Source organism: Mobula hypostoma, chromosome 9 (assembly GCF_963921235.1).
Source record: "Mobula hypostoma chromosome 9, sMobHyp1.1, whole genome shotgun sequence".
NCBI lineage: Eukaryota > Metazoa > Chordata > Chondrichthyes > Myliobatiformes > Myliobatidae > Mobula > Mobula hypostoma.
In genome coordinates, this window is record NC_086105.1 from 52,416,831 (window position 1) to 52,443,660 (window position 26,830).

At 43.3% G+C, this 26,830-nt stretch overlaps 1 protein-coding gene across 1 annotated transcript in view; it reads left to right on the forward strand.

Moving 5' to 3' along the window:
• The window catches only part of dgki (diacylglycerol kinase, iota), a 252,405-nt gene that overhangs the window by 54,630 nt on the left and 170,945 nt on the right, over positions 1 to 26,830 (forward strand). Inside the window, exons 2-3 of the mRNA XM_063058282.1 lie at positions 15,713 to 15,821; positions 24,837 to 24,932. Coding sequence (XP_062914352.1) covers positions 15,713 to 15,821; positions 24,837 to 24,932 — 205 coding nt within the window. The remainder of the gene's footprint in view (positions 1 to 15,712; positions 15,822 to 24,836; positions 24,933 to 26,830) is intronic.

A 26,830-nucleotide genomic window follows, 5' to 3' on the forward strand; every position in this document is an offset into this window, starting at 1 on the left:
TCACCTTGGTCTTGTGACGTTGAATGCAAGGTTGTTGTTGCGACGCCATTCACCCAGCCGGTCTACTTTGCTCTTGTTCACCTCCTCGTCACCATCTCAGTTTCTTCCAACAACAGTGGTGTCGTCGGCCAATTTATAGCTGCCGTTTAGACTGTGCCTGGTCATACAATCATGAGTAGAGAGGGTGTGGAGCAGTGGGCAAAGCATTCATCCTTGGGGTGCCCCTGTGTTGATCCTCAGTGAGAGGAAGATGTTATCACCAATCCGTACTGGCTGTGGTCACCCAATAAGGAAATTGAGGATCCAGTTGCAGATGGATGTACAAAGGCCCTTAGTTTCAAAGCTTGTTGATTAGTACTGAGGGGTCGATGGTATTGAACACTGAGCCATGGTGTCTTCCTAATCCGATTGCATTTGGCCCATTCTTCTCGAAACCTTTCCTATCCTAGTAATAGGCTAAGAACTGTGCTGCTCCAAAGAATGCTATATGAAGTCACTCTTACCTCGGCCATTAGGCTCTATAATGAGTTAACCTATAGCTGGGGAAGTGATGACCCCCTCTTGTTAGACTGTTTGAGATAAGTTATTTTTTATTCTTTCTTATTTCTCTTCTAATATTTGTATATTTGTGCACTTGTAATGCTACGTGACACTGTAATTTCCTTTGGGATCAATAAAGTTCTATCTATCTATCTATCTATCCATGAACCTGTCCAAATGTCCTTTAAATGTTCTACTTGTGCCTGCCTCTACTAGTTCATTCCTTATACCCACCACCTTCTGTGTGGAGGATATTGCTCTTAAATGCTTCCCCTCTCACCTTAAACCAATGCTCTCTAGTTTTAGACCCACCTACTGTGGGGATAAAGACTGTGACCACTCACCTCTATATTCTCCTTATGATTTTGCCTACTTCAATAAGATCATCCGTCACCTTCCTTCACTCCAAGGAAAGCACTCCTAGATTATCCAGACTTTCATGGTAACTCAAGCCCTCTAGACCCAGCAACATCCTTGTGAAACTTTTCTGTATCCGTAATCCCATCTTTTCAGAAGAACAGCACACAATAGTCCCCATTCTGGTCTTATTCAGCTCTAAAATGCTATCCCAACTCTTGTACTCGATGTTGGTCTTCTCCTTAGTGATGTTCTATGATTGTTGGATTATCGTGGACGGTTTTAGCCTCTGCATTTAAGGAAGGATGTGCTGGCATTGGAGGAAGCAAAGAGAAGCTTCACTTGTTTGATTCCTGGGATGAAGAGATAGATGTGTGAATGGTTGAACAAATTGGGCTTGGCGTTTATAGGAAAGACAGGTGATAAGAATCCAAGGTGGATGGTGCTGGTGATATATGGTGACATCTTGCAGGCAGCTCAGAAAATTAAACCCCAATGGTAATATATGGTGACATACATGTACAGTACTTTGATAATAAATTCATTTTGAGCGTGGATTGTTGGGGTGATGTCTGGTGGATCACACTGGCAGGGGGTGTCTACAACCTGGAGGCAAGGTATTAGAATATGGACTCACTATTTCAGATGGAGAAGAGTAGGAATTTCCTTATTTGGAATTCTCTACTTTGGAGGGAAATGGGGGTGGAGTTACTAAATATATTCACAGTGATGATTGACAAACATTTGAACCACAGTGGAGTTGAGGGGGAATGAGGAGAATGCAGGAAAGTGGTGTTGAGGCCAAGACTGGGATTAGATGTCATTTTTCTGATCTGATTCAAGGAGCACACTGGCGTATTCCTGCTCCTGATTCTTGTGTTATTATGTATAGCAGTCAAACAGTTGAGATGTGGAGGCCTTTGGTGTCATATTATACCTTAAGGTGAGTTTCTGACTGCACATCTTCACTATCTCCAGGACTCATTTCCATTACAGCCAACATCACCCCTTCTCAACCTGTTCACCACCACATTTCTCACCTTACCTTTCTAATGCCTATTCTTCCCAGTATCCAACTTTCCACTCTGACATTGTGAACTAAGTTGCAGGTCCAGTATTCCAAAGCATGGGTTAGCCAGTCAGTTGTTGATTCTAGTCCTGTTATGGGCAGTGGGGAATCTAAATTTCATTAAATATTCTGGAATTTGTAAAAGAAAGGGAGTTGATCTTAGGCACGGAAGTCATGAAGCCATCGAAACCATCTTCTCAAGGAAGATTCCGAGAATGAAAGTGTTATTATATGAGGAACATTTGATGGCTCTGGGTCTGTACTTGCTGAAATTTAGTAGGATGAGGGGGGATCTCATTGAAACCTTTTGAATGTTGAGAGGCCCAGACAGAGTAGATGTGGAAAGGATGTTTCCCATGGTGGAGGAGTCTAGGACAAGAGGGCACAGCCTCAGGATAGAGGGGCGTCCATTTAAAACAGAGATGCGGAGAAATTTGTGGAATTTATTACCACTGGCAGCTGTGGAGGTCAGGTCGTTGGGTGTATTTAAGGTAGAGATTGATAAGTTCTTGATTGGCCATGGCATCAAAGGTTACGGGAGAAGACCAGGGAGTGGGGCTGAGGAGGGAAAACAAAGGATCAGCCATGATTGAATGGCAGAGCAGACTCAATGGGCCAAATGGCTTAATTCTGCTCCTATGTCTTATGGTCTTGTCATGTTACAGCATGAAAACAGGACTGTAGGCCCACCAAGTCTGTGCCAACCATCAAGCACTGATCTTCACTAATCCCATTTCATTCTCCCCACGTTCCAACCAGTTCTTCATAGAGTTTAACACCAGAGAAAATATGCCATAGCTATATCCATCAGAGGTCAATACTGAGGGATATGGGTTCAGTGTAGCAAACGGCCACTTAGATAGAAGATCAGGCATGGTCTAATTGAATGAGAAGAAATGCATGAGGGACCAAGTGGCCGACTCTTGCTTCTAATTCTCATATTCTTATGGTTACTCCTCAGTTGGATGTAACCTGTCCAAAGTATTGTTAGAGTACATATACATCACCAGACACTACCCTGAGATTCATTTTATGGCAGGCATTCACAGTGGAATAGAATACAGTAGGATCAGTGGAAAAACTACACACAAAGATTGAATAACAACCAATATGCAAAAGAAGACAAACTAAGCACTTGCTTACATACATACATAAATACTGAGAACATGAGTTCTAGAGCCCCAGAAAGTAAGTCTGTAACCTTGTGGAATCATTTCAGAGTTGAGGTGAGTGAAGCTATCCACGCTGATTTAGTAGAACTGGACATGGGCATTGCAAAAGGCAGTTTATTCTGGACTGAGTTTTCATTGTTGCTTTGGAACTAATGGAATTATCGAATTGTTATAACACTGTAATTTACTCTGCAGAGTAATCGGTTCAGTGCATTTCTTTCTCTTTTCTTGAAGCCCTGTAAATTATCTTCCCCAGGTGCCATTTTGGTTCTGTTTTGAAAGTTGAATGTTTCCACCAATCTTACAAGGAGTTATTTCCTGTAAACTCCCACCCCTTAGTCTGTTTTTCTCATCATTTCTATCTTGTCTTCCAACTAACAAGAGCAACTTGCCTCTATTTACCAGGTCTGATCCAGTCACAGCCTTGCACATCCCCATCAAATCTCTTCTCAATCCTCTCTGCTCCATGTGAAGAACGCTGGCTTTCCAGTCTAGCCTTCTGCCTGGCATTCTTCATCGCAAGAAGATTACCAGTAAATCACTTCTGCACCCTTCCTGAGATTAATATGTTCTTTCTATAGTGTGGAGACCAAACTTGAAAGCAATGCTAATCAGTGGTTGAAAGAAGTTCAACGTAACTTCCATGGCTGTGTAGTAGGAACCTTTAATAATAAATTTCAGAATCTCATGTGCACTTCATAACATGCGCTCCAACTTCAAAGGTTTCTGAATGCACTGTTGAGTTTTTCTATTCCTGTATGCCCTTTGGATTCCGTGACTTAATCTACGTTCTCCCTTCCTGCCAAAATGTATCTCATATTAAATTTTGTTTGCAATATTTCTATTCATTTTAACCAGCCTATGGCAGTTTCTTCCCCCAGGCTGTTATCTCACCAACTGTTCTCATTAGCCCACACCACTCTTTCTATATCCCCAGTTGTAGACTCTTTAAACCACTTTTTATAATGCTGATTACATTCTAAATACATGCTGGGATTTATTTATTTATGCACATTTCATTCCATATCTTCTTTATTATTAGTGTTTTTATTTATATATAATTATTTGTGATTTTATATAATCCACTATTCTTGATAATTGTTGAATGTTGTTTTCTGTTGCATGCTGCGTGCTGACTAACACACCACAGCCAAGTCCTAATACATTTGAATGTGCAAGTGTGGTGAATAAACTTGATCCTTAATTACTATCCTTCACTGTTTACCGCACTTCTAAGTGTTGTCTCATCCCAAAAGTTTTGCTCTGCTGATGGATGTCACTAAGGTACGTCAACAAGAGCTTGTGTGCAAAGCACAGACTCCCACAGGAAACATCAATATCTACTATTTTCCAATTTGAAAATGCACATTTGCCATAACTATTTTCTATCAAGCCAAGAATTTTTTGTAAACCTTACTCCTACAGCCTTCTAACCATGGGCTTCCATTTTGCTAACCAGCTTTTGGTTGGAGCTTCATCAGGAAAGGTAAGATGAGGAAACACATACCAATCCTCATAGCGGGATCAGAGAGTGAACAAGTTCAAGTTCCTGGGTGTCAGTATCTCTGAGGAGCTAACCTGGATGCAACATATCCTTGCAGTTATAAAGAAGTCAAGACAGCGCCTATATTTCATTAGGAGCTTGAAGAGGTTTGGTTTGTCAACTAACACTCTCAAAAACTTCTACAAATGTACCACGAAGAGTATTCTGACTGGCTGTAACACCGTCTTGTATGGTGAGGGGTTGGTGCGACTGCACAAGATCGAAGTAAGTTGCAGAAACTTAGAAGGCTAGTCAGCTCCATCATGGGTACCAGCCTCCATATTATCCAAGACATCTTAAAGGAGCGATGCCTTAGGAAGGTGGCATCCATCATTAAGGATCCCGGACATGCCCTCTCACACTGTTACCATTGGAAAGAGGTACAGAAGCCTGAAGGCACACACTCAGTGATTCAGGAACAGCTTCTTCTCATCTGCCATCCAATTTCTAAATGGAAATTCAAGCCATAAACACAACCTCACTACTTTTTGTTTCTGTTTGTATTTTGCACTACTTATTTTAACTATGTAATAATACTTAATGTAATTCAATTTTGTTTCTCTATACTTATTTATCAAGTATTTCATTGTACTGCCCCAAAGTTAATAGATTTCACGATATACGCCAGTGATATTAAACCTGATTCTGATGTAAACTTGCATATTTACAGTATAGTTATTGTACTTGCTTTATCAACTTTCTCTGTTAATTCAAAAAGGGTGATAAGATGATTTGGCACATGAATGCATGACTGAAGAATTGGCACAGAAGACAGGGTTTCAGATTTCTGGATTGTTGGGATCTCTTCTGTGGAAGGTGTGATCGGTACAAAAACCTGAGGGGTCCAATATCCTTGCAGGCAGGTTTGCTCAAGCTGTTGGAGAGGATCTAAAAATAACTTGGGAGCAGGTTGGAAACTAGAGTAATAGGGCTCAGATGGGACTGTTAATATGCAAGTAGGTGCAGTGTGTAGTGAGACTGGGAAAGGACAGGCAGATGATAGGGCAGAATTGCAGTCTGTGGGATGTGTTGAAGTGTTACATGGAGGAAAAAAATCAAAAAGGCTGATGAATGCAAGATTAAAGGTGTTATAATTGAATGCACGCAGTAATGGAATAAGGTAAATGATCCTGTAGCGTAGTTGGAAATTGGCAGGTATGATGTTCTGGGCATCACTGAGCCGTGGCTGAAAGGAGATCATAGCTGAAAGCTTTACATCCACAGCTACACATTGTATCAAAAGGACTGGCAGGTAGGCAGAGGGGTGGGGTGGCTTTGTTGGCTAAAAAAATGAAATCAAGTCCTTAGAAAGACATAGGATCAGAAGACGTAGAATCCTTGTGGACAGAGATAAGAAACTGCAGGGGTAAAAAGACCTTGATGGGAGTTATATGCAGGCCTCTGAACAGTAGCCAGGATGTGGAATACAAATTACAACCGGTGATAGAAAAGACATGTAAAAAGGGCAAAGTTACGACTGTCATTTCAATATGCAGGTAGATTGGGAAAATCAAGTTGGTGCAGGATCCCAAGAGAGGGAGTTTATAGAATGTCTACGAGATGGCTTTTTGGAGCAGGTTGTCATTGTACTGACCAGAAGAAAGGCAATTCTGGATTGAGTCTTGTTGTAATGAACCAAATTTGATTAGAGGGTTTAAGATAAAGGAACTCTTCAGAGACCATGATAGTAATATGATAGAATTCATCCTGCAGTTTGAGAGGGAGGAGACAAAGTCAGATATATCAACATTACAGTGGAGAAAAGGGATTACAGAGACATGAGGGAGGAGGAGGCCAAAGTTGATTGCAAGGGGACACTAGCAGGGACAATGGCAGAACAGTAATGACTAAAGTTTCTGGGGGTAAGTTAGTATGTATAGGGGCTCCACAGGAGACTGTCTTGTCTCCCTTTCTCTTCACCATTTACACCTCGGACTTCAACTACTGCACAGATTCTTGCCATCTTCAGAAGTTTTCTGATGACTCTGCCATTGTTGGATGCATCAGTAGGGGAGATGAGGCTGAGTACAAGGCTACGGTAGGAAACTTTGTCACATGGTGTGAGCAGAATTATCTGCAGCTTAATGTGAAAAAGACTATGTAGCTGGTGCTGGACCTGAGGAGGGCTAAGGCACTGGTGACCCCTGTTTCCATCCAGGGGAGGATGACAAATACCTGGGGATACGAATTGACAATAAGCTGGACTGGTCAAAGAACACTGAGGGTATCTACAAGAAGGGTCAGAGTCGTCTCTATTTCCTGAGGAGACTGAGGTCCTTTAACATCTGTCAGACGACGCTGAGGATGTTCTACGAGTCTGTGGTGGCCAGTGCTATCATGTTTGCTGTTGTGTGCTGGGGCAGCAGGCTGAGGGTAGCAGATACCAACAGAATCAACAAACTCATTCGTAAGGTCAGTGATGTTGTAGGGATGGAACTGGTCTCTCTGATGGTGGTGTCTGAAAAGAGGATGCTGTCCAAGTTGCATGCCATCTCGAACAATGTCTCCCATCCACTACATAATGTACTGGTTGGGCACAGGAGTACATTCAGCCAGAGACTCATTCCACCGAGATGCAACACTGAGCATCATAGGAAGTCATTCCTGCCTGTGGCCATCAAACTTTACAACTCCTCCCTTGGAGGGTCAGACACCCTGAGCCAATAGGCTGGTCCTGGACTCATTTCCTGGCTTAATTTACATATTATTATTTAATTATTTGTGGTTTTATTTTGCTATATTTATACCCTATTCTTGGTTGGTGCAACTGTAACGAAACCCAATTTCCCTCGGGATCAATAAAGTATGACTATGACTATGACTATAGAAACCCCAAAGAAGCTTTTTAAAGGGAAGATGAGGCAACCATGGCTGACAAGAGAAGTCAAAGACAGCATAAAAGGTAAAGAAAGGCAATACAATATAGCAACAAATAGTGGGAAATTAGAACATTAGGAAGATTTTAAACATCAACAGAAGGTAACTTAAAAAAAACAACAGGAGAGGAAAAAAATGAACTATGAAGGTAAGTTAGCCAATAATATAAGAGGATATCCAAAGTTAATTTTTCAGATGTATAGAGTAAAAGAGAGGCAAGAGTGATATCAGACTGCTGGAAAATGACGGAGAGATAGCAATGGAGAACAAAGAAATGGCAGAGAAACTTCATAAGTATTTTGTGCTAGTCTTCACTCTGGAAAGCACTAGCAGTATGCCAAATATTCAAGACTGTCAAGTGGCAGAAGTGAGTGTTCCTAAGGAGAAGGTGCTTTGGAAGCTGAAAGCTCTGAAGGTCGTTAAGTTACTTGGGCCAAATGAACCCCACCTTAGTATTTTAAAGGAGGTACCTGCAGAGCTTATAGAGGCATTAGTAATGATCTTTCAAGAATCACCAGGTTTTGCAATGGTTCCAAAGGAATGGAAAATTGTAATTGTCATTCCACTCTTTAACAAGGGAGGGAGGCAGAGAAAGGAAATTATAGGCCAGTTAGCCTGATTTCAGTCGTTGGGAAGATTTTGGAGTCCATTATTAAGGGTAAGGTTTCAGGGTACTTGGAGGCACATGATAAGATAGGCCAAAATCAGCATGGCTTCCATAAATAGGAATCTTGCCTGACAAATCTGTTGGAATTTTTTGAGGAAATAACAGGTAGTATAGACAAAGGGAAATTGGTGGCAAAGATTGGAAATAATGGGGGCCTTTTCTGGTGCTGCCGGTGATTAGTTGTGTTCCGCGGGTTTTGATGTTGGAACTACTTCTTTTCATGCTATGCGTCAATGATTTGGATGACTTAATTGAGAGCACAATTGGATGCCAAAGATAGATGGAGATAAGGTGGTGTTGAGGAAGCAGGGAGTCTGCTGAAGGACTTAGTCTGGGAGAAGGGGCAAAGAAGTGGCAGATAGAATATAGTGTAGGGAAGTGTATGGTCATGCACTTTGGTAGAAAGAAAAAAGGCATAGACTATTTGCTAAATGGAGATAAAATTCAGACATCAGAGGTGAAAAGGGACTTTGGAGTCCTTGTGCAGGATTCCCTTAAGGTTAACTTGCAATTCAAGTTAGTGGTAAGGAAGGCAAGTGCAATTTTAGCATTTATTTCGAAAGGACTAGAGTATAAGAGAAAGGATGTATTACTGAGGCTTTATAAGGCACTGGCCAGACCATACTTGGAGTATTGTGAGCAGTTTTGAGCCTCTTATCGAAGAAACGATGTGCTGGCATTAGAGAGGGTCTAGAGGAGGTTCATGAGAATGACTCTGAGAATGAAAGGTATGAGGAGTGCTTGATGGCTCTGCACTGTATTCGCTGGAGTTTAGAAGAATGGGGGGGATCTCATTAGCCAGAGGGTAGTGAATCTGTGGAATTCATTACCACAAACGGCTATGGAGGCCACGTCACGGAGTATATTTAAAGCAGAGGTTGATAGGTTCATGATTGGGCATCCTAAGTTGTGGGGAGAAGGCTGGAGAATGGGGTTGAGATAATAAATCAGCCATGATGATGGTGGAGCAGACTTGGTGGGCTGAATGGCCTAACCCTACTCCTATATCTTATGATCTAAGTTTGGTGAACATGATTTGTTTTTACTGTCCCTATCAGCTATGCTTTCTAACCTTGAGTTCCTTCAAGGTAGGAAAGATTCTTCCTGCCTTTCCAAGTTTCTGATCACGAAGGTTAACCTCCCCACTGTGCCGTTACTAGGCATGGTCCTTCTCCCCCATTATTGAACAGTGGTATCATTAGTGGTTGTCAAATCCTTCAAGTCACAGGGAGGTAGAGCTTGGAAACATACCCTTCAGTCCACCAAATCTATACCAACCACCAATTGTCCATTTACAATAAAACTATTTTTAAAAAATTTTATCCACAGTCCCATCACATCTCCCCAGAATCTGTCATCTCCCTTGAATCTACAAAAGGGACAATTTACAGCAACCTGTTAACTTACCAACCCCTATATCTTTGGGAGCAGGAAGGAAACCAGAGCACCCAGGAGAACCCCACACAGTCACAGGGAGAACATGCAAACTCCACACAGACAGCACCCGAGGTCAGGATTGAACCCGTGTCTCTAGCGTCGTGCGGCAGTGGCTCTACCTGCTGCACCACTGTGCCACCCAACCTTGAATACACAGAACGTGTAGACAATGCCTTCTGCAATCTTTGCCCCCACTTCCCTCAGCTACTTGGCATGCATCCCGCTCAGATGGGGAGACGTACTTAGAGCCTGCCTTTCTCCTTATCAGTGTTCACTCCATCTAGTTTCTCTACCACCTTCATTCTGGCAACATCCTCATCTTTGGTAAAGGCCAGTTAAAAAGTGCTCAGTAAATACTCTATTCTTGCTCTCGAACACCACACAAGGAGAGATTTGGGTTTAGTGGTGCTCGGGTAAAATATTGTCATCAAAGGGCAGAATAGGCATGGGTGGGGCTGAATGGACTTAACTCCATTTCTGTGTTGATGTTTTTATGAACCCCTCCATCCCCTGCTCCTTATTCACATTGCATCCTCCTGATCCCCGACTCGATCTCACACTTGAGCTTCTAAACTCCGATGCTAGCTCCCTCGTTCATAAGATTTTGAGCCTTTATCTCCTGCCTTTTATACTCACTCTGCGTCCCAATTTTCTGCTGATTCAGATTCAAATTCAGATTTATTTATCACAGGTACATCGAAACATAGAGTGAAATGTGTTGCTTGCGTTAACAGCCAACATAACCTAACGCTGTTCTGGGACAGGCCACGAGTGTCACCACACATGCTCAGCAGAACAGCGCAGAACACAACAAGCAACAAAACAACAGCAGTACATCAAGCCCCGTCCCTTCCACCCTCCCAACAAGCTACGCACAGACACAAATAGTCCTCCAACCTCAGAACAGGCTGTCTCTAACCTTTTACTTCATTGGACTCACGGACAACTTCCCCAGACTCGCATACCAAGGACTCGGGCTGTCAGGACTCAACTTCCAGACTTCCGATCAACCCTTGGGCTTTGATCTTTAGTATCAACCCCTGGCTTCATCGATGATAATGAAGCAGAACCCACAATGAGGACCCTGGACTTGTTGACTCGCATACCTCAGGGGTCACCAGCTTTCATTCCTCCTACTCATATTCCCTCTCATTTTTGTTTTTACAGCTGTGTGGACCCACCATTGTTCTGAGCAGGAGATTTTTACATGGCCTGAAAACTGCATGGTGCTTTAAATGTTTTTTTCGTAATATGCATACTATGAATATTTAGAATGAAAATTGAGAAGTCATGCACTTTTGATTTAATTGAATTGAAGGGTATAATAAATACAGTACCACAAAGTAAATGTTTCACATTTTGTAAACTTTTTCTTTTATCCGTCTGCATGGCAACAAAGGCTATGTGCATGGGAGCATTTCAGTTACTGCATGGCTGTGCACCTGCGTAGCTTAGAGGGAACAGTGCCGCACGGAGCTTCGATCCTGGTACCTGCTGGCGACTTGCTGACCTGGGTGGGGAGGGACCTTCGACCCTAGTCGTCTTTGGTCTACCAGCCTAACATCTGGTATCCATGTCGCTGGCCTTCAAACACAAAGCATGGAGTCCAGCCTGAGCTCTAATTCCCTCACTACCTTGTCCCTAAACCCTAAACTAACCCCTAATTCCCCATTCTGTTCCTAATGCATCCCAACAATCCTAAAATTCAACTAAAAACCAGCTAAGTCTGAGCCACGAACTCTAAGTAGACTATCACTCAGCACCATCTTGACCGGAAATTTAATGAATCTCTATTAGACCTCCACACATAGCTCCATACTCTTGTTGATGCTCAGCCATAATCCCATTCAATGGTGGTGCAGATTCAGGTAACCTAATCTATCTTCCTTTCGTTCTGCTCCTATGCACCTCTGCTCTTCATACTCAAATTTCTTGCCTCCTCTTTAATCTTGGCCCCCTGCTCCCTTCCTCTTTAATCTCACTCAGCCTCTTAAACGCTCCTTAAATGGAATTGACCTCCTAATGTTCCGGTTCTTTAACCCACTTGGTCTCTTCAATGGCTGGTGATGTGGCGAGTCATCTCTACCAAAGGAGGTGTAAGGTGCTCCTTCCCTCCTTGAGCCTGCAGGTCACCCTTGGGCAAGGTGTAGCTTCCACTTATCCCACCAATCAGGGTCACGTGAAACCATGGGAGCAGGTGGAGGATGGTTTTACAAGCAGCGGGTGCATGTCACAAGTCCTGGTTATGCGACCACTTATGCCAGGCAGACAGTCTCTGAAGAGTATTGATAATGGCTGGGGTCACCTGTCTTGTAAAGACACTGACCAGACGAAGGCAGTGGGAAACCACTTCCGTAGAAAAATTTGCCAGGAAAAGTCATGGTCATGGATAGAGAAAAGAGAAAGAACAACAGTGTGTGGGGTCTTCCCCACAGGCAGATTAAAGACAGCTGGAAGACCATGATCACCCACATCATACCACATGGCACATAATGATGGTCTCTTCATCTCCTATTGGTCTCCTGTTGAGGTGGTACAGTAGCAGAACAGTTGGTATAACATGGTTGGCAGTGCCAGGGACACAGGTTCAATTCCTGTTGTTGTCTAAGGAGTTTGTAAGTTCTCCTCATAACCCCATGGCTTTCCTCCAGGTGCTCCAGTTTCCTCCCACGTTCCAGTGAGTTGTGGGCATGTTATATTGGTGCCGGAAGCATGGTGGCACTTGCAGGCTGCCCAACACATCCTTGAACTGTGTTGGTTGTTGACATGAATGACGCATTTCGCTGTATGTTTCAATGTTTCGATATACATGCGAGAAGTAAAGCTAGTAACAATCTTTAATTTTTATTGGTTAAAGTTTGGACATATTGCTAAACCTAAAAAGATAGAAATGGGAGTAGGCTGGAGAGATGCTGCAGTCTGGAGCAGAAAACACTGCAGGAGGAATTCCCACTTTCACAGAGGTTAAATCACTTAAATAATTCCTAATGAAGGGTCTTCAGCCTGAAAAGTTATCTCCGTTTCTTTTTCCACAGATGCAGTCGGACCTACTGAGTGTTTCCAGCATTTTGCATTTCCTGCACCTGCAATATCTTTGATTTTCCGAATCAGAATCAGGGTTAAACTCATATATATATATGGAAAATTACATTAAACAAGTAGTACAAAAAAAGAGAGCTCAATGGTTCGTTGTCCAGTCAAATATCTGATGGCAGAGGGAAAGAAGCTGTTCTTAAAACGCTGAATGTGTGTCTTCAGCCTCTGGTGCCTGATCTTTGATGGTGGTAATAAGAAGAGGGCACATGCTGGATGAAGGGGGTCCTTAATGATAGAAGCTACCTTTTTGAGGCATCACCTTTAGAAGATGTACAGATATTCAGCGCTGGGGGACCTCTAAATAATTCATTTAAATCACTTGTCCTTTCATATCCAGCTGCCCCACTCTCCGATGTTTCCATCTTCAAAATATTTATGACTAATCGGCTTCAATGTACTGCTACAGGGACTCAACAGCCAAGTACAGTGTGTACAGTGATGTACTCTGGAATTCACTGCAAGTACAGAGGACACTCAAGGTCTGGTGTGAACCCTTGGGTGTCTGTAATCTTGGGATCAGATAATCTCAGTTTTATTTCAGAAAGTGCTGCCACATTTAGTATGACACTTCCTGTTCAATGACACTGCGGAGAGAGACAGTGGAGAACCCAGCAATTTGCAGAACTTAAATAAAAAGTAAAATACAGCTGTATCTATACCTCTTCCCACTCTGTCTTCTGTAAATCTACCAATTCCCATGGCTATCTTGACTATACCTCTCCCCACCGTCTCTTGTAAAAATGCTATTCCCTTTTCTCAATTCCTTTGTCTCCATCGCATTTCCTTTTCAGGATATCAGAAATGTCCTCCTTCAAAGAATAAGGCTTCTCTTCACCATTGATGCTGCCCTCACCTGCATCTCCGTCATTTCCCGATCATCTACGCTTACCCCATCTTCCCACCGCCTTAACAGTGATAGAGTTCCTTTTACCCTTACTAACTATCCCATCAGCACCTTCGCTCCATCCGCCAAAAGCACCCAACACATCATTCTCCGCCACTCCTTCCATCTCTAAAGGGATCATACCACCAAATGCATCTTTACCTCCATCCCCCCTCTCCGCTTTCCACAGAGATTGCTTACTCTGTGATTCTCTTATCCATTCGTCCCTCCCCACTAATCTGTCTCCCAGCACTTAACTTTACAAGCAGCCTAAGTGCTACCAATCCTCCCCCATCTCCATTCAGGGCCCCAAGCTGTCCTTCTAAGTGAGGCAACACTTCACCTGAGTATCTATTGTGTCTGGTGGTTCCAATGCGGCCTCCTCTACAATGGTGAGAGCCGTCGTTAGTTGGGGGACCGCTTCATCGAGCACCTCTGCTCCATCCGCCAAAAGCAGAGCTTCCTGGTGGCCAAACATTTTAATTCTGATTCCCACTCCCATTCCAACATGTCAGTCTCTGGCCTTCTCCTGTGCCACAATGAGGCTGTCCTCAGGCTGGAGGAGCAACATCTTATGTTCTGTCTGGATAGCCTCCAAACTGATGGCATGAGTATCAATTTCTCCTTCCAGTAAAAATGTTTTCCTTCCCCTTCCCTTTTGTATTCCCCGTGCAGGCCTCTTACCTCTTCTCACCTGCCTATCACCTTCTCTTGGTGCTTATCCTCCTCCTATCCTATCAAATTCCTCCTTCTCTAGCCCTTGACCTTTCCTACCCACTTGGCTTCACCTATCACCTTCTAGCTATCCTGTATATTCCAGCATCTTCCCCCTTCATTTCTATGACAGGATGTGCTGGTACTGGAGAGAGTTCAAAGGAGGTTCACGAAGATGATTCTGGGATTGAAAGGCTTATCATATGAGGAGTGTTCAATGGCTCTGGGCCTGTACTCAGTGGAATTCAGAAGAATGAGGAGGGATCTCATTGAAACCTATTGAATGTTGAAAGGCCTCGATATAGTGGACGTGGAGAGGATGTTGCCCATGTTGAGGGAATCTAAGACCAGAGGACACAGCCTCACAATAGATGGATGTCCATTTAGAATTGAGATAGGGAGGAATTTCTTTAGACAGAGTGTGGCGAATCTGTATAATTCTGGCAGTTATGGAAGTCAAGGCATTGGCTGTTTTAGGCAGAGGTTAATAGATTCTTGATGAGTCAGGGCATGGAGGGATATGGGAAGAATGCAGGAGATTAGGGCTGAGAGGGAAATGGATCAACCATGATGAAATGTCAGACCAGACTTAATGGGCCAAATGGCCTAATTCTGCTCCTATATTTTATGGTCTTATGGCGTCATAAACCCCAATAACTAACCACAAGCAAAGGTGATGAATTATTTTGTATTTCCCTACATATATTTTATTTAATGAACAGTAGCTGAATCTGCTTTAAATGTTTTAAAAGGTGATGCAGTAGCCTAGTGGTTAGTACATTTGGTTTACAGTGCCAGTGATCACCGATTGGGGTTCGGTTCCCACCGTTGTCTGTAAGGAGTTTGTACAAACTGTTCCCAGCACAACCCTCACTAATTTGATTTGACACAAATGACACATGTCACTGCATGTTTTGATGTACTGGTGATGAATAAATTATACATTCATGAATGAGTGATTTTTGACAGTCAGAGACCATGATAAGTGATAAGCTAATCTTTTTATGCCCCCTATATGTACTGGGCACAAATATTCTCAGACACTCCTGCAGGGGTGGTAATCGTGCTGTGCAGAGAGGTGCCCTGACAAAGCATGGTATGAACAGAGGCATTGTTATAGACCTGTTCACAAACAAGACAAAATCTACAGATGCTGGAAATCGGAGCAACACACACAAAATGCTGGAAGAACTCAGCAGACTAGACAGCATCTATGGAAAAAGTACAGTTGACATTTCGGGCCAAAACCCTTCGGCAGGACTGGTTTGGGTTTGAGTCGATGATTTCCAAAGGTCATTGTTATCTATGCATGTTGTTTTGCCCCACGGAAACTGAAAACATTTCCCTTCCTTTGCAGGAAAGCAATCTTGAGATCAGGACTGCAGCACCTAGCTCCAGAGCAGTTGCCCAGCGCCATCCCAAAGAATGGACCCACGAGGGAGATGCGGACCTGCCCTGACTGGACTGTGAGTTGGATCTCTAATTAAATATTAACCCTGCTTCGCTCTGTAACAGAAGGTAAGGGTTAGGGTAACGTGAGCAGGTGTTGGTTCAGGCACCCCGGCGCCACAGCTGCTGCCTCAGAGTTTCAGCGACCTGGGTTCGATTCCGACCCTGGGTGCTCCCAGTGTGGAGTTTGCAGGATTTGTTTTCCCTGTGATCACATGGATTTCCTTGAGGTGCTCCGGTTTCCCCCAAGTTCCAAAGATGTGTGGGTTGGTAGGATAATTGTCCATGGTAAATTCCTTGAGTGTGAGCAAAGTAGATAAAGAATGTAGGGAGATTTACAAAGTTGGGATTAACGTAGGATTAGTTTTAGTGGATGGTTGATGGCCAGAATGGACTCGCTGGGCCAAATGGTCTCTTTCTGTGCACATTTCTCCATCACCCTGACTCTATGGAATGGATCCTGAGACACTTTAGCTACATGACTTGGCCTCAGTGACTTGCTTACAAAGGCATTTTCAAAGTACAATATATTCACTTATGTTTAGGTATAGAAACATAGAAACATACAAAATAGGTGCAAGAGTAGGCCATTCGGCCCTTCGAGCCTGCACCGCCATTCAGTATGATCATGGCTGATCATCCAACTCAGAACCCTGTACCTGCCTTCTCTCCATACCCCCTGATCCCTTTAGCCACAAGGGCCATATCTAACTCCCTCTTAAGTATAGCCAATGAACTGGCCTCAACTGTTTCCTGTGGCAAAGAATTCCACAGATTCACCACTCTCTGTGTGAAGAAGTTTTTCCTAATCTCGGTCCTGAAAGGCTTCCCCTCTATCCTCAAACTGTGACTCCTCATTCTGGACTTCCCCAACATCGGGTATATTTAAAGCAGAGATTGATAGGTCCACTGTACTTCTTCCTATAGATGCTGCCTGGCCTGCTGCGTTCCACCAGCATTTTGTGTGTGTTGATTGATAGGTTCTTGATTAGTAAGGATGTCAAAGGTTACCGGGAGAAAGTTGGAGAATGGAGCCGAGAGGGAAACTAAACCAGCTACGATTGAATGGCGGAGTGCACTCGATGGGCTGAATGACATAATTCTGCTCCGATGTCTTATGAAATAAAATGTAATAAATATAGATTAGCATTTATTTGTCACATGTACATTAAAGCATGCAACAGAATCAGCGTGTGTGAACAGAACACACTAAGTGATAGAGGAACTCAGCAGGTCAGGTAGCATCTATAGAATGGAATAAACAGTCACCAAGACCCTTCATTGGGACATGTTGACTGTGTATTTCCCTCCTTAGATCCTTCCTGACCTCTGAGTTCCTCCAGCATTTTGTGTGTTGCTCCAGATTTCCAGTATCTGTAGAATGTCTCAACTTGTGTGACAATCTTCTCCTCAGCCGCTAAAATTGGTGCATAAAAAGTGCTACCTATGATCTGTGTTTTCCACAGAGCAAGAAGCAAACCCTTTGCTTTAACATAACACTGGGCCCATTTAAATGAGAAAACGAAAGCCAGTCGCTGGGCAAGTGTGCTCTGAAGTCTCTGTTCTACACTGCACATTCCTTACTGCTGCATAGTACTGCTCTTCCTCAACAGCCTCTTTTATAATTGTCCCTTGACGGATCAGACCTCGCTGCTGCTTATTAAGAAGGTTGCCAGCATCTTGTAAGACCTGGTACTATTAACCTATTCAAGGCAGGAGGTAAGGTGGCATTTAAAGTCTCCACATCCTTAACCATTGTCTACAAGCCTTGATGAATCTCCATTAAGAATATCTCCCTCTCCATGGGACAGTAACAGTAGAACAGAGGGATCAGGGAATACAGATCCATAATTCCTTGAAAGTGGTGGTAGATAAGGTCGAAAAGAAAGCTTTTGGCACATTGGCCTTCAAAGCATTGAGTACAGGAGGCGGGATATTATGTTGAAGTTGTATAAGATGCTGGTGAGGCCTAATTTGGAGTACTGTGTGCCATTTTGGTCACCTGCCTACAGAAAGATATCTACCGGATTGAAAGAGTGCAGAGAAAATTTACAAAGCTGTTGCCTGAGTTAATGACAAAAGTTGAACAGGTTAGGACTTTGTTCCCTGGAGTGCAGGAGAATGAGTGGAGAAGTGAAAGAGGCATACAAAATTATGAGGGGTATAGACAAGGAAAATGCCAGCTGGCTTTTTTTACACTGAGGCGGGGTAAGACTAGAACTAGAGATCATGGGTTATGGGTAAAAGGTTAAATGTTTAAGGGGAACCTGAGAGGGAAGTTCACGCAGAGGTTGGCAAGAGTGTGGAACAAGCTGCCAGAGGAGGCGCTGGATTCGGGTTCAATTTCAACATTTAAGAGAAACTTGGATAGGTATGTGGATGGGAAGGGTAGCGAGGCTAGGGTCCGTGTGCAGGTGAATGTGACTAGACAGATTTATTGTTCAGCATGGACTAGATGGGCCAAAGGACCTGTTTTTGTGTTGCGGTGTTCTATGACTCTATGCAAGCTTCCTTGATGCAACAAATGAGCAGTATCTGTGGAGGAGGGAGGATGAAGTAGTTGGTGTTTTGGGTTGAGACCCTGCATTTGAATCAGAGTTATTGTCACTGATATTAGCTGTGAAATTGTGAAATTAGTTGCTTTGTGGCATTACTATAAGATACAATAAAACTAAATAAGTAAATAATTCAAAAGCGGAACAGTCAGGTAGTGTTCATAAGTTCATGGCCCCTTGAGAAATCTGATTGCAGAGGGGAAGAAGCTGCTCTTAAAATGTTGAGTGTGTGTCTTCAGGTTACTGTACATTTCCTCTGATAGTAGTAATGAGAAGAGGGCCTGGTGAGTGTCCTTAATGATGGATGCTGCCTACTTTTGATGCCCTCAGTGGTGGGGAGAGTTGTGCTGATGACGGAGCTGGCTAAGACTGCCGTCCTCTGAAGCCCCTCATGAAACTGTGCACTGGTGGCTCCATACCAGATGGTGTTGCGACCAGCCGGAATGCTCTCCAACGTACATCTGTCGAAGTTTGTTGGAGTTCTTGGTGACATATAGTGCCAAATCTCCTCAATCCCTAATGGCAGTATTTTGCAAGAGAGAAAATTGATTATAAGCTTCCGAATACCCTTCCTGTTTCTCACAAGCCTGCCGTGCATGCGACAGTTGGTGGAGAGGTTAGCAATAATAATCCATGGAGTAGCTCAGCCCCTCTGCACTGAAAGCTGAAAATTCTGGAAATACTCAAAAGGTCAGGCAATATCTGTGGGAGAGGAATTTACTTAACTTTCAGGTCTGTTGATTCTGATGAAGGTTCTTCAACTTGAAACACTATCCCGGTTTCCTCACTCCAAGGATGAACCTGACCGCCTGGGGATGTACAGCATTTTCTATTTTTACTCAGATTGCCAGCTTCTGCAGTTCTTATTTTGTTATTCAGCCCCTCATTGGCCATGCAGAATGAGTTCCTATTTCCAGTGAGGCCTGTCAGGCAGGTTTACACCCGTTCAGCAGTGAGCAGGATCACATGCTCATGATCACAGTGGGGAGCCCACTTCAGACGTTGCAGGTCTCTGCCAGGCTACGGTAGTTCAGCACCTTTGGTGAGGAGAATGATTGAATAGAATAATCTAAGCATGGTCCACTGTTGCAGAAAGATTTGAGGAGGCCGTAAGACAGGAGCAGGAATTAGGCTAATTGACGCATCGAGTCTGCTGTGCCATTCCATCATGGCTGATTTATTATCCTTCTCAACTCTATTCTCCTGCCTTCTCTCCATAACCTTTGACACCTATACCAATCAAGAACCTATCAGCCTCCACTATAGATGCGTCCATTGACTTGGCCTCCACAGTCAACTGTGCCAATGAATTCTACAGATTCAATACTCTCTGACTAAAGAAATTCTTCTCTTCTCTCTTCTAGAAGGACGTCCATACATTGGAGACCATGCCCTTGGGTCCTAGACTCCCCTAGTATAGGAATGTCCTGTCCATGTCCTCTCTGTCTGGGCCTTTCAATATCTGTTAGGTATAAATGAGATCCTCCCCTCATTCTGCTAAACTCCAGCAGATACAGGCCCAGAGCAAACACTGCTCATATGTTAACCCTTTCTTCTTGGGATCATTCTTGTGAACCTCCTCTAGCCCCTGTCCAATGTTAACCCATTCTTTCTTAAAAAGTGGCCCCAAACTGTTCATCATATTCCAAGTACAATCCAACCAATGCCTTATAAACCTCAGCATTACATCCTTGCATTAAATTCTAGTCCTCTTAAGATGAATGCTAGCATTGTATTTGCTTTCCTTAGCACTGACTCTGCCTGCAAGTTAACCTGTAGGGAAACCTGCACCAGGACTCCCAAGCCACTTTGTAACTCATTTCTGAATTTTCTCTCCATTTGGAAAATAGGCAAAACCTTTGTTCCTTCTACCAAAGTGCATGACCATATACTGCTTTGCCCACTCTTGTAATCTGTCTAAGCCCTTCTGCAGACTCCCTGCTTCCTTAAAACTACCTGCCCTTCCACCTTTCTTTGTATCATCTGCAAACTTGGCCACAAAGTCATCAATTATGTCATCCAGATCACTGACATGAGGCTGTCTGACTCATTGTGGTTCCCAATGTGGGAAAATGCAAGAACACATGTACTGATGAATGGAGTAACAAGTTGCAACAATAAAATATTCATGTCGGTCTTGGCTCACATTGTCAAGGGCTGATAGAGTCAGAGACAAACAACAGACTGCAGATGCTGGAATCTGGAGCAATAAACAACCTGCTGGAAGAACCCAGCAGATCAAGCAGCATCTGTGGAGGCAGAGGGATAATCAGTGTTTCAGGTCGAGACTCTGCATCAGGACTGAGCCTGATTACAACCACAGAGCTGTACAGCATGGTGAATTGGAGCACAGAGCTGAGGACTCCACGCCCTTTGGCTACTCTGGCCTCGAGCAATCTATGGGGTTGTTCTGCCCCACTGGCTGAGTGGGTACAGGTCGGGTAGTCTCGGCCGAACTCTTGCAAGGTTACAAGGATATAGCTTTATGCAAGTCAACTGCAAGGGTAGGAATCTAAGCAGTTGGTCTCTGCACAACCTGCAAAGATTGCAGTGCGCAGATAGAAAGACACAAGATGCTGGAGGAAATCAACAGGTCAGGCAGTATCTATGGACAGGAATAAACAGTCGCCGTTTCAAGCCCAGACCCTTCATCAGAGTGTGGATAGATTGAGAAAAGGAAGACCAATAATGTTGTTAGCTATGTTTAGGGATGCATCGGTATATTGTTTGTTTGTTTTCCTCTTGCAAGACACATATAGTTCATTTGTAAAGGCTTTCGGTGCCCTTTCATTGCCACGGTGATAAGTGGTTTGTGGAGGAGAGATTTAATGATAGAAGTTTTTAACTCTCTAAAGTTTCGGAGAGTGAAAGTTGGAAATACGGATTTCTCAAAAGGCTTTACAGGTTAAATGCAAGGTTATTGTTATTCTCTGGCTGGGGTGTCTAGGGATCAGTCCCAAAACCGGGCTGGCATTTGGAACAGAAGTGAGAAGTAACTTCTTCACATGGAGTATGCAGAATCTTTGGAATTCTCTGCCCCCAACAGAGCTGTGGCATCTTAGTCACTGAGTGTATTTAAAACAGAGATTGTCAGACTTTCAGACATTGAGAGGTTTGGTCTGGAGTTAGTGCAGGGAAAGGGTGCTGATGTGATCTTACTGACTGATGGAATAGGGACCAGGAGCTGAACGGTCAGTCTCATGTTCCTATCTTATCTGTTCTAGTGATTGGCATGAATTGACTGGGGATGGTGAAAGGTTGTTTGCAGAACTGATTGTTTAGGGATAGTGCTTTCTGGCACAGATTTTGTTTGATGTGAGCACTGTTGGAATCTGCCCGTCTCAAAATAAATAATATAGCTGTGTGCCTGCAGAGGTGTATTAAGCTTCCTCCACCTCCTCCTCCTCCTCTGCCCACACCTCCTCAGCACCTTCCTTCTCCTGACAGAAACTTCATTCATCGTAACTTCATCCCAACGTACAAAGGGTGGTTGAGGTTTGAAGTTTCTCTGTAAACAGCAGTTGGCATTAGATCAATTGGTAGGTTTTTGTCTGAATGTGACAGGTTGTTGCTAACAAAACCTGCTGAGGGAGGAAGGAAATGTGGGTGCAGACTTAGATCCCAAATTATCACGATCTCATTGAACGGCAGAATAGGCAAGAGAGAAAACAATCCCTGACTGCTAGCTACATAGAATGTGTCTTCCATAGGTTTGCCCTGTTCTATTGTAAATCATTTAAAATTATTACCTCCTTTTCTATTTATTAACCAAAGTCAGTGAAGTGGTCAGTATCACGTTCCCCTTTGGTTAGGTTTCATTACAACAGTGACAAATATCCACTCTTTGGTGCTGTCTCTTCAGTGGTGTTCTATTTTGGGGATATTCTGAGCTTACAAAAAGCATATTGCAAATGCAGGTCCTCTCTACTCAACTTGATCTCCGTCTTGACCAAATATCATTTTCCAGTTCCAATGAAGTCTTTTGAAATGTCAATAATTTTTATATCGTGTATACATGTGATCTACAGTCTCATCAATGAACGTACTTTCTCAATATCCCCCTTTGCTTTATCAATACCTCAAAGGTGTTTCTACAATTTCAGCCTCAGTCCCTGCCCATACATCTTTCAATGAATTTCTTGTGTTGAACCTTTCACTGGTACTCAGTAATAATGTGACACCGCTCTAGCAGGAAAGTCACTTAGATCATTGTGGGGAGGGCCAGATTTACAATCCAAATCCTTTCTGGAAAGCCATTTGCAGCAAGTAAGTGTTATTTTACGTGTTATGGGGGTGGCATGCTAGCAAACTAGTTCGCGAAACGCTATAACAGCGCCAGCGACCTGATTGAATTCTGCTGTTGTCTGTAAGGAGTTGGTATGTTCTACCCGTGACTGCGTGGGTTTCCTCCAGGTGCTCCAGTTTGCTCCCACATTACAAAGACACACACTTTATACTTTATTGTCGCCAAACAATCGGTACTAGAACGTACAATCATCGCAGCGATATTTGATTCTGCGCTTCACACTCACTGGATTACAGAGGTAGGGTAACCCTAACACAGGTAGGGTCAGTGAGTTCTGGGCATGCGATGTTGGTGCCGGAAGTGTGTATGACACTTGCGGGCTGCTCAGTACAATCCTCGCTGATTTGATGCAAATATCGCATTTCGCTGAATGTTTCGATGTGCATATGACAAATAAAGCTAATCTTTTTCGCTAGCAGGAGATTCATTTAAATCTGTGTGGGGAGGGCCAGATTTACAATCCACATCCTTTCTGAAAAACGTATGCAGCAAGTGAGTGTTAGTTTGAGCGTCATGGGGCAACACAGTAGTGTAGTGGTTAGCGTAATGCTGATCAGCACCAGCGAGTTGGATTCAGTTCCCTGTTGCCTACAAGGAGTTGGTTTGCTCTTCTCCATGACTGCAAGGATTTCCTCGATCTGCTCTGGTTTCTTCCCACATTCAGAGTTGTACGGGTTAGTAATTGGTCACATGGGTGTAATTGGGTGGCCTCGGCTTATTGGGCCAAAGGGTCTGTAACCGTGTTGTATCTCTAAATAAAATAAAATGAACTTCCTGAGCAATGGTCTCAGCTCAAAACATCTACCTCCTGAGTTCCTCTGGCATTTCGTGTGTGTTGCATCGGATTTACAGCATCTGCAGACTTTCTTGTGCTTAAAATAAACTTTACCCCTCATTGCTGAAGTGTTATTTGTATTTCAAAGCACAAATGCTGTGTTTCTCCTTCATGTGTTTGGCCTCTTGTCGCTTCACTCACTGCCCTTGCCTTCGCTTCCGTGCCATTCCTCGATACACTTTTACATCATGACAGACCTCAACTAAAATCAAACAGATAAGCATTGTTCCTGTTCTGTCTGAAATCATGCAGCGAGATCTGTACATTTCCAACGCAAAGACAGAAGTTGTGAATCTAGTGAGCTTCTGTAAATTTGCTCATTTCCCACCTGTTTCTGCCATCCCAAAGATCGAATTATACCTTCTTTTCTCCATTTCCAAATTAAGCAGGTTGGATCTATTGTTCCCCACCTTACACTGCTCAGGTTCCACTGTTATTGATATTGGGTTTTCTTCTACCGTGACAGAAGACCAACAAAACAAGTCTAAATTCGATTATTTTACAAAATTGCTTCACCCGTATCTGTCTGTAAAAGGCCCGCAATGTCCTTTACACTTCACTCTTAACTTTGAGAGCAATATCATGCATATGACGTGATTTGTAGTTTGCTTTGCTTTGTATGATATTTCTTTATATCTACTTTCTGCTGGATTTATACCTTTTATTGTGAGTACTTTCAGCTTAATTCACCCAGATATTTTATGTATTTGGCCTCTTGTTGCTTCACACACACAAAATTGACTTTTTATTCATTTCCATAGATTCTGCCTGACATGCTGAGTCCCTTCAGCATTTAGTGTGTGTTGATCTGGACTCCCAGCATCTACAGAATCTCTTGTGTTTCTGTTTTATGAAAGTTAGCATGATCACTGCTCTTCTGAACACCTCCTGCCGCATACCTCCTCCTTGCTGCAATTGTAATACCTAGCAATATTTCTTGCTAAACTCCAATCATTTGAGTCTCCAAATCCAAATCTCAGTATTGTTACATTAGCTGCTAGCTTTTAAAATCAAAGGTTTTGTGATTCTTACTTAATTGTTCTGCCTTTGTTTTCGTCGTCTTCTCTGAAAAGACGTTTGCTGCTGTTCCTAATGAACAGAGAGAGCCTGGCACTTTGTAAGATTGGAGCTTTTCCTAAGAGTGGAAATGCTCCAATCTTGCAATCTCATCAACATGTTCAACTACAATTAAGCAACATCTTCAAGTTGCAAACAGAAATGATCACTGGCCATTAAGTTAATTTTCATAATAATGCAGTTATTTTGACCATGATTCTGTCATCCAATATTGTTTGTTCAAGACAGCTGAAACATTTGATTCCTTTTCTGTTTGCAGGAAAATGCTATAAACGGTGACCACATTTGGGTGGAGACAAACGCCTCTGGAGATTTCTGCTACGTTGGAGAAGAGAATTGTTTAGTGAAGACAGCTGTAAGTTACAGTGGTGGCAACTGGGTTCAATAAAACAGAAATGAGCAAGTCATAGGTAGCAACGTGGTGCAGCTCATTAGAGAAAGTAATTCTAGCATCAAATTGACGTACCAGTTGGTAGGTTAAATGGTCATTGTAAATTATCCCGTAATTGGCTAGGGTTGGTTAAATCTAGGGTTGCTGGGTGCCACAGCTCAAAGGGCTGGAAAAGCCTATACCTCAATAAATAATTTAATATTGGTTTAGTATTGTCATGCACACCAGGACAGTGAAAAGCCTTTGTTTGCATGCCATGTGGGAAGATCATACCACGTACAATTATATTGAGGTAATAACAAGAAAACAATGTAGAATATAGTAACACACATGTAAAATGCTGGAGGAACACAGCAAGTCAGAAAGAATCAGTCTATGCTTTGGGCCAAGACCCTTCATCAGGACCTGAAAAGAAGGAATCAGAAGCCAGAACGTAACCAGCAGAATAATAAGCAGAAACCAGAATAAGAAACAGCATAATGCAGAATGTAGCACAGCAGCATCAGATAGACATCCTGTGATGATCAACTGTTTGGAATCAAATGACCTTGCCTGGTGTCTCAGGGCTGGGTGTGTCTGTACCCACGCCACCCCCACCCCTGGCACTCCTTCTCTGCCACCTGTCCCACACCCCTCCTGCGGCGCTCCTCCCTCGCCATTCCCAACAACCTTTTCTCCTGCCAGATTTACAACTCGCTGTCTGCTCTCCATTGAAAAGTACAGAACTGTACAAAGGTCTTAGGTGTACCCTTGCTATATATGTGCCTAAGACTTTTGCACAGTGCTGTATATTCAAATCTGTTTAGGAGCCTCAAGGATAGAAGCTGTCCTTGAGTCTGGTGATTTGTGCTGTCAAGCTATTCCCTTAGAAAGGAGAATGACCAAGGGTGGGAAAGGTCCTTGATTATGTCGGCTGCTTTCCTGAGGCAGTGAGAAGTGTAGAGAGAGTCATTGGAGGGGACGTTAGTTTGTATGATTGATTGGGCTGTGTTCACTACTCTCTGCGGTTTTGTTTGGTATTGGGCAGAGCAGTTCCCATATCAAGCCACAATGCATCTGGGCAGGGTGTTTACTATGGTGCATCTGTAAAAAAACAAAAATGAGAGTCATCGGGGACCTGTCGAATTTCTTCAGCCTTCTGTGGAGGTAGAAACATTGGTGTGCTTTCTTAGCTATGTGTATGAACCAGGACAAACGGAAGAGAACATCATCGGAAGATACAAGTAACTGTAGCACACCTCACTGAAAACCATTCACTAGCTACCTCATTGGCTTCTGTTCTGAAGTGTTTGATCTGTTTATGGTGTGGATACTAAATCTGACAGGAGGCTTATGAAACTTCATTGCCATCAAGGAAACTTGATAGTTCACAAAAGCTAAAGTCCACTAAATACAGTGGTAATGGGCATTCCGGTTGCCCTAGTCCTGATGCTGGTGGAAGTTTTGATGATTTGCCAAGGCAGGTCTACCTTCTTGAAATGAGCAGCTTCTGACACCATCTGGTGGGGTGGGGGTGGAATGTATTTGTGAACTCGTAGGCTTTCATTCATGTACCTCTGAACTAAATAGTGCGCAGTACCACTGACTGCTGGGAGTCAGTGACTAAACTGGACAGAATGAACCCACTGAAACAGTCAGTAACCTGGACCAAGAAATCCTCAACTATTCCATTCCTTTGTGTCCTTTCAGAACAGTTTAAAAGACCACAGGACCATTAGACATAGGAGTAGAATTAGGCTATTTGGCCCATTGGATCTCCTCTGCTATTCAATCATGGTTGATTATTTTTCTCTTTTCCCAAGCCACCATTCTTGCTTGTTCTCACTGTGACCTTAAACCTCACCCCCCCCCCACCAATCAAG